At 42.0% G+C, this 11,524-nt stretch overlaps 1 protein-coding gene across 1 annotated transcript in view; it reads left to right on the forward strand.

Annotated features, from left to right (window-relative positions):
• The window catches only part of Blmh (bleomycin hydrolase), a 50,621-nt gene that overhangs the window by 23,986 nt on the left and 15,111 nt on the right, over nt 1-11,524 (forward strand). The window contains exons 7-11 of the mRNA XM_021211624.1: nt 3,940-4,095; nt 4,883-5,041; nt 5,143-5,210; nt 6,695-6,812; nt 9,869-9,938. Of these exons, the coding sequence (XP_021067283.1) occupies nt 3,940-4,095; nt 4,883-5,041; nt 5,143-5,210; nt 6,695-6,812; nt 9,869-9,938 (571 nt within the window). The remainder of the gene's footprint in view (nt 1-3,939; nt 4,096-4,882; nt 5,042-5,142; nt 5,211-6,694; nt 6,813-9,868; nt 9,939-11,524) is intronic.

Here is an 11,524-nt window from a genome sequence, read left to right on the forward strand (position 1 = left end):
CTGGAACTTACTTTGTAGACCAGGCTGGCCTCGAACTCAGAAATCCACCTGCCTCTGCCTCCCAAGTGCTGGGATTAAAGGCGTGCGCCACCACACCCAGCTTGTGACTGAGTACTCTTAGAAAGGGCTCACTAGAGAACTCAGTCAGATAACAGAAATGTAGATTTCTTTAAAAGTTTTTAAAACTTTATTATTATTAGTTTTAGTGTGTGTGTGTGTGTGTGTGTGTGTGTGTTTGGGGGTATAAATGGTATAGTGCACCTATGGAGGCTAGAGGACATCTTTGTGAAGTTAATTCCTTCCACTTTATATTGGTTCTAAAAATAGAACTCAGGTCCTCAGGCTTAAACAGCTAGTGTCTTTACCTGGTGAACTATCTTGCCAGTGCCACATTTCTTCTGATGAGTGTGTGTGCGTGCACCTGGGAGTGTGTATGTGTTGCCTCAGGCAAGATTTTGAGGAGGAGGTAGTAACTTAGTACTTTTTACTTTAGGTATTCAGGTGGGGGACAGACTATACCATAAGGTACACTGCAACTTAGAGAGGAAAGTGTTCATACGTATCTTTAAAATATGTTTACAAGTAATCAGAAATTTACTTAGTTGTCTCAAGCTTTCATTCTGTTTTGCATGGCCAGACTTAGTGGATTTACCACCTTTGCATTACTTTAGAGTTGACCAGACCAATTTCACTGATAGATACACATACATGTATTTCAGCAGTTAATAGTTGAACATATATATCGTGGTCTCTACTATAGTTCTCAGTGGTAGTGTCCCCATGGCAACAGAATCCTAGAGTTGCCTTCTGTAGCCTTAGTACTGAGCTAATCCAAGATGATGTGTGGTCATAGTGCATGGTTGGAGTAACTCATTACAGTTGCTTGTAAGCTGCTTGCCTTTCTGCTGCACAGAAACCAGCTTGAGAGCGTAATGTTAGGAAGCAGTGGTTGATGTCTCAGCCATGCAAGCCTATAAAGCACACAGCCAGTAGTAATAAAAGATGCTTCTCTCTTGGAAAACAGAGCAAGATGAAAGGCAAGCAGACCCTCTTTTGAAAGTTAACTTCCTTCTATAAAGATAGTAGGATCACTGCACTAAAGAACACATTGCTTATATGCACAGGGAAGCGAGTGAAGCTTACAGGCATGCTGGCAAAAGGAAACCAGACTTAAAAGAGAATGTGCTTTTGATTCCATTTGTACAAAGTTTAAGAGTAGGCAAGATTGCCGGGCGGTGGTGGTGCACGCCTTTAATCCCAGCACTTGGGAGGCAGAGACAGGTGGATTTCTGAGTTCGAGGCCAGCCTGGTCTACAAAGTGAGTTCCAGGACAGGCAGGGCTATACAGAGAAACCCTGTTTCAAAAGGAGTAGGCAAGATTGAACCACAGCTATGGGAATCAAATAATAGTTACCTTGGGAAATTATGTGAATTATTTACAAAAAAAGAAACAGGAAACCCTTTTTAATGCATTCCGTTCTAGGTGGTGGCTACTTCTATGTATGCTAAAAACAGTGAATTAAGCTATACAGCCAAGAATAGTACATGCTATTATTCCTAAACATAAGAACAGAAAAATAAGAAAAAGAAATTAAGACATGGAGTTTGGGTTTGTTGTGGGAAATAATAAGCAGGCTTTATTGAATTTTCAACAGGGAAGTGACTCAAAGAAAGTGACGCTTCTAAAATTATTATCACCCTGAGGTGATGTGGGGAATGAGCCAGGAGGTGTGCTGGTATATCCAGGTCATGTGCTCAGGGCAGCTAAGGTCCTTAGGGCACACAGAACAGCCATGAGACCATGGTCCTCCATGCTTCTTGTTCTTTTTTTTTTTTTTTTTTTTTTTTTTAAATTTTGTGTGTGTGTATGTGTGTGTATATTTTGCCTACATACATGTACACGAGCATTCTATACTGTAGGTGTGAAGGTCAGAGGACAATTTTCTGGTCCTTATTCTTAAAAAGCTTGTACTACATTGTAGAAGAAAAGTTATATGAAACCCAGAAAGCCACCTGGTAAATTTATTAGTATTTTGGAAACTGTCTTAGGGTTTTACTGCTGTGAATAGACACCATGACCAAGGCAACTCTTATAATGACAACATTTAATTGGAGCTGGTGTACAGGTTCAGAGGTTCAGTCCATTATTGCCAAGGTGAGAACATGGCAGCGTCCAGGCAGGCATGGTGCAGGAAGAGCTGAGAATTCTACATCTTCATTTGAAGACTTCCAGACAGCTAGGGTCTAAAAGCCCACACCCACAGTGACACATTTACTCGGAAAAGGCCACACCTACTTGAACAGCGCTACACCTTCTAATAGTGCAACTCCCTGGGCTGAGCATATACAAACCATCACAATGTCCATTATCATCATGGTGGGAAGCATCAAGCAGTGTGCAGACAGGCACTGGAACAGTAGCTGAGATCTGTATCTTGACTCATAGGCAGAAAGAGAGACTTGGGCGCGGAATAGAAACCTCGAAGCCCACCCCTAGTGACATACTTCCTCCAACAAGGCCACGCCTCTTAATTCTTATCCTTTCAAAGAGTGCCACTCCCTGGTGACTATGTCTTCAAATATATGATCCTATAGGGGCCATTGTTGTTCAAACCACCACAACAGTGTTTTTAAAGAAAAAAAAAAAAAAGACAAGGAAATTTGAGATAGAAAAGGAAATATTTTATATATTATAATCTTGTATGCAGTATTCTTTTTTTCTTTGTAGAAAATGAAAATAATGCAAGCATGTCTTTGAGTTATATTAGTATTAACTCAAAGGTCTTCTTTTTGTTGTTGTTGTTGTTGTTTTCGAGACAGGGTTTCTCTGTATAGCCCTGGCTGTCCTGGAACTCACTTTGTAGACCAGGCTGGCCTCAAACCTAGAAATCCGCCTGCCTCTGCCTCCCGAGTGCTGGGCAAAGGTCTTCTTATATTTTTAATAAGATATGTTATTTGGGGCCTGTAAGAGCCTGCACTGCTTTTGCAGATGATCTGAGTTTGATTCCCAGTATCCATAAGGGGCAGTTTACAGATTCCTATATCTCTAATTGCAGAGGGATCCGAAGTCTCTGGTCTCCCTGCACAGACACACATATGCACATAATTAAAGTAAAATATATTTTAAACATATATTATTTGGGGGACTGGTGATATTGTTCAGAGAAAGAGAGCACTTACCTACATGAATAGGGCTCTGGTTCAATTCCCAGTGTTGCCACTGCCCATAAAAGAGAGAATAGGAGAGGGAAAGGAATGAGAGTGGAAGAGAAATCATGAAGCAATGTAGTATTTGTTATTTAATGATCATTAGCAGTGCTAGAGAGAGTTCAGCTACTCTTGCAGAGGGCCCAGGTACAGTCCCCAGCACCTACATGGCAGCTTACATCTGTCCGAACTCAAATTCCATGGGATTTGATGGTTTCTGGGCTCTTTGGGCACCAGGCACATATGTAGTACAAATATTCAAGTTTGCAAACATATACATAAAAAAAAAATAAACAAGATCATTAGCAGAGTAACAACTTCAGTTTTGTTGGGTATCAATGGTGGACAAGTTTCTTTCCTTAAGTCAAGGTCTCCTCGCTCTTTGCTCTGGCTGTCCTGGAACTCACTCTGTAGACCAGGCTAGCCTTGAACTCACAGAGATCCACTTGCCTCTGCCTCCCAAGTGTTGAGATTAAAGGCATGTACCACCATGCCTGATGTAGGCAGTTTTCTTAGCTAGAGAAATATAATTTGCTGCATATTACTAAGCATTAATACTCACATTTCAGAACTTTGTTGCTCAGAGTGCCTGAGAACTTAGATGTTGAATGTGACAACTTCCATAACTTGGTACAGTTGTAGAGTTCTTTTGCAGTTTCTGGGTTTGAAACATAGCTGTCTTACTGTTTTTCAAGCTCATGGAAAATGAAACCCTTATGCCCTCTCTTTCAGATTTTCAGAGTAGTGTGCATCTGTTTGGGTAACCCACCAGAGACCTTTACCTGGGAGTACCGAGACAAAGATAAAAATTACCACAAGATTGGCCCCATAACACCCTTGCAGTTTTACAAGGAGCACGTGAAGCCACTCTTCAATATGGAAGATAAGGTTAGAAACTGATGCCAGCAGCTGCTGGCTATTTACTTTCAAGTATCTGTTGTTTCCACAGAGGGTATAAGATTCCCAGGTTAATGTGCATGGTTCCTGAGTTTGTATACATTTGACAGAAGAAGGCACACGAGTGTCACCTTTCCCCAGTGTTTCTCATCAGAATTTCTGACTCTAGACCAAATCCCCAACCTTCCTCCTTGAAATTTAAGGTTCAGATCAATCTCAGATACAAAGAAAAATGGTGGTATATTGGATTTTTCGTATAGGCTCAGAGCACCCTCATCTCCTGGCCTTTCTGGAAACTTGTTAAAGGAGGGTGTCCACTGTTTGCTCTTCCGTCCTTCTACATCTGCCTAGAGGATGACCAGGGTCTCCTCCCTTGGTGGGCTTTTGACCCTCTTCCAAGAAAACTGCATTACTACATATTGAGCCTCTCTTACTCTTTGAGGAAGGGCCTATAGCACTGTGTCATGAGTGGTGCCTTATGCAATATATGCAGTATAACAGATGACAGATTATATGCAGTGGGGCAGTTTTTACCAGTAGGGAAGACAGGTAGAGAAAGCTCTCAAGTATGTTCTTTGTGCTAATTAGAATATGTAGTGTCCTTCTTCACACATGTTTTGATAGTTTTTGATTATTTGTTACATTTACCTTGTGGCTTTAGTGTTTTTTCTTGTAGTTAGAGATGAGTTTGTAACCATAGCAATCTAGTAGAGAGGGTTGTGTCTTACTTGACATCTTTGGTCTTGTGCTCTAATATACATGTTCTTCATCTCAAAAGATTTGTTTTGTGAATGACCCACGGCCCCAGCACAAGTACAATAAATTGTACACAGTAGACTACTTGAGCAATATGGTTGGAGGGAGAAAAACGCTGTATAACAACCAGCCCATTGACTTCTTGAAAAAGATGGTTGCTGCCTCCATCAAAGATGGAGAGGTTAGTACCACCTATGTTTCTGTGTCTCCCACGTGGGGTTAAAACAGCGGCTGCTTTCCTTTTCACTACTCTGGTTTATGTTGACTTTCTTCTATTTCTAGGCTGTGTGGTTTGGCTGTGATGTTGGAAAACACTTCAATGGCAAGCTGGGCCTCAGTGACATGAATGTGTGAGTGCACAGAGTTCAAAGTAGGAAGCTCTTTGTGGGTTGTTGCTGTTGGAGTGCACTCACGGTCAAAGTGCCTCTGCTCAGGTTCATCCAGACATTGAGGTTGGCCTGGGGGTGGGTCTTTCTCTGCATCCGTGATGTTTTTTGCTCCTGCCAGAGACTGCACATGTGTAACTTCTTTAACCCTGGAAACCAAGATCACACTAGAGCAGAAATCACTGGTGTTCCTAAGATGCTGTCCTATATGAGAAAGACTCTGAACACACAGTGGGTGACCTGGGACGCTGTTCATCACACTTGGGTTGCGATTCGAGACTTTCCAGAGCTCTTTTTACTGATCCGTCTTTAAATGCTTCTCTTCCTTTGATACCTTGTGTATAATCTCTCTAGGACAAGTTGGGCTAATTTATATATTTACCTTAACTCATTCTCCTTCATCTTTGATGACATCAAAGCTTCATTTCCAAGCTGAATCAGACAAGATTCCTTGATTTTAAAAGACATCATTTTAGGAGCTGGAGAGATGGCTGAGCATGGTTAGGAGCACTTGGCTGCTCTTGCAGAGGAAGGACCTGAGTTCAGTTCCCAGCTAATGGCAGATAGCTCGCAGCCACCCGCAACTCCAGCTCCACAGGATCTGATGTTCCGTCTGACCTCCTTGGGCACCTGCAGACATGTTGGGGCATATGCTCGCATAGACACACATATGCAGTCTTTACAAAAAATCATAAAAGAAATACATCATTTTTGATTTACCCATAAATAATTCTGACTAGTAGGAAAGTTCAGTAATGTCTTAATATTTAACAATAAGAAAAAAAAACTAATGGTGAAGCTTTTCGGTTTTATATTTGAAATGGAGAGTGAAGGCGGGTTGATCAAGATTTCAAGTCAATGGCTATATAGTAAGTTCAATGCCAGCCTGGGCTATATAACACACTGCCTCTGAATGAATGAATGAATGAATGAATGAATGAACACATACATACATACATACATACCACAGTCAGTAGGTTGACTCAGAAACTGGGAGGGTCTATAAACTTGAAAGAGACCATTATAAGAAGTTACTTCAAAAGCGTTTTCATTTTTTAAAAGATAATTTTCCTGCCCATTGTGGTGATGTACTCCTTTAATCCCAGCTCTCAGGGGGCAAAGGCAAGTGAATTGCTTAAATGATAGGGCAGCCTGGTCTATATGGTACATTCCGGGACACTTAGAGCTATGTAGAGAGACCCTGTCTCAAACAAAAAACAAAAACAAAAGAAAAAAGAACGTTTTCTTGCCAGAATAACAGTACAAATCAGACTTGTCAATATTTACTTTTGAAGGTTTATATTTAATGTTCTTGTATTGTCCTGCACAGTGTAGTGAAGTGTAAGTCTGTGCAGAGCCACTCCTTTGGGACTGTCAGGCTCCAGTTATCTCAGTGTCCTCACATAGTCAGACCAGGCTCTCTCATTCACTCTGTCCCTCTTTTACAGCTATGACCACGAGTTAGTGTTTGGTGTCTCCTTGAAGAACATGAATAAAGCTGAGAGGTTGGCTTTTGGTGAGTCACTCATGACCCACGCCATGACCTTCACCGCTGTCTCAGAGAAGGTAGGCTCCCCAGAGTGTCATGATAGGTTCATTGGTGGGCAGGTGGATCCACACACTCCTGTAGACTGTCCAGCAGAGCCACAGTTACTATATTTGATTCCTATTGAACTAGCTTCCAAGTAAGATGTTAAGATGTTCCTGTATCACTTGGTGTTTAGTTACTTGCTCAGTGGTAATAAAAACAATAATGTCCTATGAGGACAAGAATTTAGGTCAGCAAGGAGCAAAGAGATAACTTCTTTTTTGTAATTTGGAAGGTTAGTAAAGGATGCTAGGAAAAGATGTCTTCTAAGAAGTTGAAATGGGTTCTTAGAGTGTCTGCATCTTGATGGCCTTGCTCACAATCACCTTTGTGTTGGTCATTCACATTCACGAGTTACTGTCATGCACAGTGATCTGTGACCTCCATGCCCATCACTGGATTTGTACACACTGGGATGCCAATTCTTTAAGTTCTTTGTGATTGATGGCTCTGCTGTTTCTTGGACCCTTTCATAGTTAGATACCTGTTCCAGGCTGTAAAACTGTCAGGGAGCACAGGAGAGAGGACTTGGACTACGTTAGTTCTTTACCCTCATAAGCAGACATGCCCTCTCTCCAGCACCATCACCAGAAAGGCACTTGCAGCTAACTACCTAAATGATTTTAGCAAATATTTTGTTGTTGTTTTTTCTATGCTGCTCACTAGATTTTTTTCAACATTAAAGCATTTAGAAATATCTTGCATATTGTTATGCCAGACTTTCTTAACTATCCTCCTAAAGCCCTGATAGTTTTGAAGTATTTCTTTAAATTGTTTTGTGTGCTTTCTAGGCAGAACTGAGAGTGGGATGGAGTTTCGCTGTATGCCTTCCTCCTATCCCTTCTGCTTACTGTGAAGATGCTCCTCTCTCCTCACAGTGCTCCAGAGCCCTGTGCTCTCTCAGTCCCATCTAGATGTTAGCTGGCTATAGTGTGCACTCCTGCAGCCCCAGCCCTGGGAGCCTAAGACAGGAAGACTGAGTGACAGTCACTCAAGATTCTGCCTCAAAGCAGAAGAGTCTAAAACCAAAACCTTATGTTACCGGGTTAATTACATTTATACAAATTACACAGTTAGGTCTTTAAGTAGCAGGACTCTGATGGTCTCAGTTTTATGTGAGTTCAAGCAAAGTGTCATGTATGAAGCATCCTGAACTAATTAAGTAGCCTGTGCTCATTCCTGACCCTCATGTGCTTTTCCTAAATAGATGCAGAGGTGAGCTCTTACAGTTAGGGAGCTGTTTTCTTCACTGTTCCATCAGCTCTATAGCTAGAGAGATCCCCACACCAAGATACAGATAGGTGTGTGTAATACAATTGCTGTGGCCTTTGTAGATTGATAAAGCATTCAGAAGATAACATGCAATACAGCAATACACTCCTACACATAGAAAAGAAAGAAAACATTTGCCAAGCATTATAACCCATACCTATAATTCTAACATTCAGCGTACAGAGGCAGGAGGATTGCCATGAATTCAAGGCCAGCCTGACTACTGTATGAGACCTTACCTCAACAAAGAAAGAAAGAAAAAGAATTTTATATTTCTCTAATGTCCTTCCATGTTGATGATTTAGTAGAATCTCTATGAAGCAGGACTGTTTATCACTCTGAGGTGATACGTGATCTAGAGGACACTTGATCTAGGTCCTGTGGGAATCCACTGGTAAGATAAAGAGAACAAGCATTCTCAGACCTTTGCTGACAGGTGAACAGATTTGACTGTTAAGGTAATTTTTCAGAGGAAGTGGAGAGTGGTTGCAAGTGTCGGGTAAAGAGCAAAAGCAGACGTTTAGCAAACCGAACTCAGTGTGGGAAGTTTGATTCCTATGGGTTTATCTGTTGGCTAAAATCCAAAATCTAAGAAATTTGCTAAGAGTAGAGTGTTGGAGTGAGCAAAGCCAGAGGAAACCAAGTCCCAGGTAGACGACGCTCCTCAGGCAGCAGTGTGCTTGCAGGGCTGACAGAATCATTGGCAGATGGCACAAGAGCCTTTGCCTTTCTCATGCTATGGGCGTGCACTGTTCTGACATCAGCAAGTGTCCTGAGAAAACAGAAGAGAAAAACGTTTTTCCCAAATAGAGCCTGCCTTTTGTCCCTCTCTGTGTGTCTAGTAAAGACTGTGAATGAGGGTTATCATGGTGAGTGTCACTGTCTCTTGAAGCTGAGCTTTTTAATGAAGGCAGAAGAGGGTGAGCAGCTGAGCTGACTGGGCCTCGTTTATGAAGTTGATCTTTTTATTTTTCTTTGCCACTCAGTCTCTTATATTAAATTCAGTATTTATGTAACTGAATCATTAAAAGAACACATGTGAGGATATAATTAATTTCCCTAAATAGAAAACTGGATATCATGATGAAAATATTTTTGTCTTGTCTTTTAAAAACTTTGACCAGATCTTAGAGTCATTCCTAAAATTAATGTGTTGGGATGCTTTTTCAGAGAATTGGAGTGAAAGCAAGTGTTCCTGGGGACAGCGTTGTGATTGAGGAGTGGGGTCTCTCCATCTGCTTTTACCTGGTTTCAGGGATCCAACTGAGGTTGTGAGACTTGGGTGTCAAGTGCTGTACCCACTGAACCCTCCAGCCAGCCCTATGTGCTTATTCTTTTCTGCTTAGAATAGGAAATAAAGGAGTAGCTAGCAGGACTGAGGAGTGGCTCTATGGGGAAGAGACCTTATTGCTCTTCAGAGGACCAGATTTTGTGTCCCAGCATCTCAGTCATGGGGCTCAGAAACTACTTACCTGCTTGTAACTCCAGGTCCAGAGGGTCTCACACCCACATGTGCACAGAGACACACATATAAGCAAGATATAGATCTTTAAAAAAGGGAGATAGTGTTTTTTGTTTCATTGTATTTTTACCCTCAAGAGATTAAAATTGCACTAATGTTGGAGTGTCTTCTGGTAATAGAAAGTGTCTGGCTCTGCTCACCTACAGTATTCTGAGCAGCCTGAGATGAGTTAGACTGATGTGACACCTCAGCTGGGAGAATCTTGTTCCAGACTGTTCACTGTTGTCTGCTTTCTGACAGGATGATCAGGAAGGTACATTTGTGAAATGGAGAGTAGAGAATTCATGGGGTGAAGACCACGGCCACAAAGGTAAGTGCCAACTACCAACTCAGTGTACCTGGAGTCTGCTCCACTCTGCCTCTCAGGGTAAAAAGCTGTTCCAGTGAAGGGGATTTGTTGGTACTCAGTCCCTCTGGTTCTCCTGTCCTACAGGAAAATAGCAGGTTGTAGGCCAGAAGGTTCCTTTGGCCTACATGTGCCTGAACTCCCAGGTTAACTGAGACCAATGTATGCTATTATTTGTTCCAAACCATGCTGACTGTCCAGGACTGTAACAGACCCTCTTGACTGAATGAAGGTGGTGAGTCCATTGCAGTGTACTTGATATGTGGCATTTTGTACATTTTTTGTCACACCACCAGCACATTAGGAGGAAGCCTTCCAAAGGGAGAATGGAAATGGCAAAAGGAAACTTTCTATAAGGATCTCTTAGGATTCTCTTACTATGAAGTCTAAAGTTACCATTTAAAACTTTTTATGCTGCAAATCCAAACCCTGGTTGAAATCAGAATAAGTTACAGTGGCAAAGTTAAATAACATATCTATATACAAATTGTAGAAAAATTTTAAATATGTACAAATAAAAGTAAGATCACTGATGGCTAATTAATAGTTTTAAATGTTCTTGGAAAACTGAGATTGTTTTGTTTATTATGTAAAAGGCTTTTAAAGGTGGTTTTTGTGCATTAAATTTTAGAGCTTCAAGCTGAAAATGGGGTGGGAATCTAGCTCAGTGGCAAGAGTGCTTCTCTGCCCTGCCTCGTCTATCCTCAGTATGGACAGCAGCAGGGAGCTTCGCTGCCCTGCCTCATCTATCCTCTGTATGGACAGCAGCAGGGAAGGTGAAGGAAGGAGAAAGAGGGGAAGCCAGGCCTAGTGGCACAACCGTGTTACCTCAGCGTTAAACAAAAACAGTAGCTACAGTGACTTGTGTGATAGGAGCAGCATGTCCTGTGCTGGCGGTGGTTTGTGGCTAGCTTTCTCAGCTCTGTCCTCCTTTCTTTGGGTCAGTGGATTCTACCTGAGAAACACAAGTAGAACAGCACACTAGATGAGTTACAAGAATGAAAGGAATGGGTGTGGAAACATAGATGCAAGGTGGGCACTTAGAATGGAATAAGCACACATCTCATCCAGCAGGCATCAGACAGCTTAGAAGGAGGCAGGGTAAGATCACAGCCCTGCTTGCTGGGTCCCATCTGTTAGAACGATGATTTCCCCTGTGTCCTTCAGAATTCTGATGTCCAAGGCCAGACACTCAAGGAAGTGGGAAGTGATGGTGCTTCCCTCTTCTCCAGACTCAGTCTGAGTCTAACCAGTGAGCCTGTTAGACCTGAGTCTAACCAATGAGCCTCACAGGGCTTGAGTATGTAGCTGAGCAGCACAGCCCTGTATGTGAGGGCCAGCACCCGGAGACTGCTAAACTGCCCTTCAAGCCTCTTCCTCCTCATGAAAATGATCACTGGTGGGTTTTGACCATACATCCCTGGGGACTGAAGTTAAGTGGAGCAGTTCCATGTCTGTATGAACAAATGCAAGCCCTGTTAGTGTACTTCTGTCAGGGTTTGATGATCACATACCCCTCTTCTGTGAGTCTTTTTTTTTTTTTTTTTTTT

The sequence above is a fragment of the Mus pahari genome, chromosome 14, assembly GCF_900095145.1.
Source record: "Mus pahari chromosome 14, PAHARI_EIJ_v1.1, whole genome shotgun sequence".
Taxonomy (NCBI): domain Eukaryota; kingdom Metazoa; phylum Chordata; class Mammalia; order Rodentia; family Muridae; genus Mus; species Mus pahari.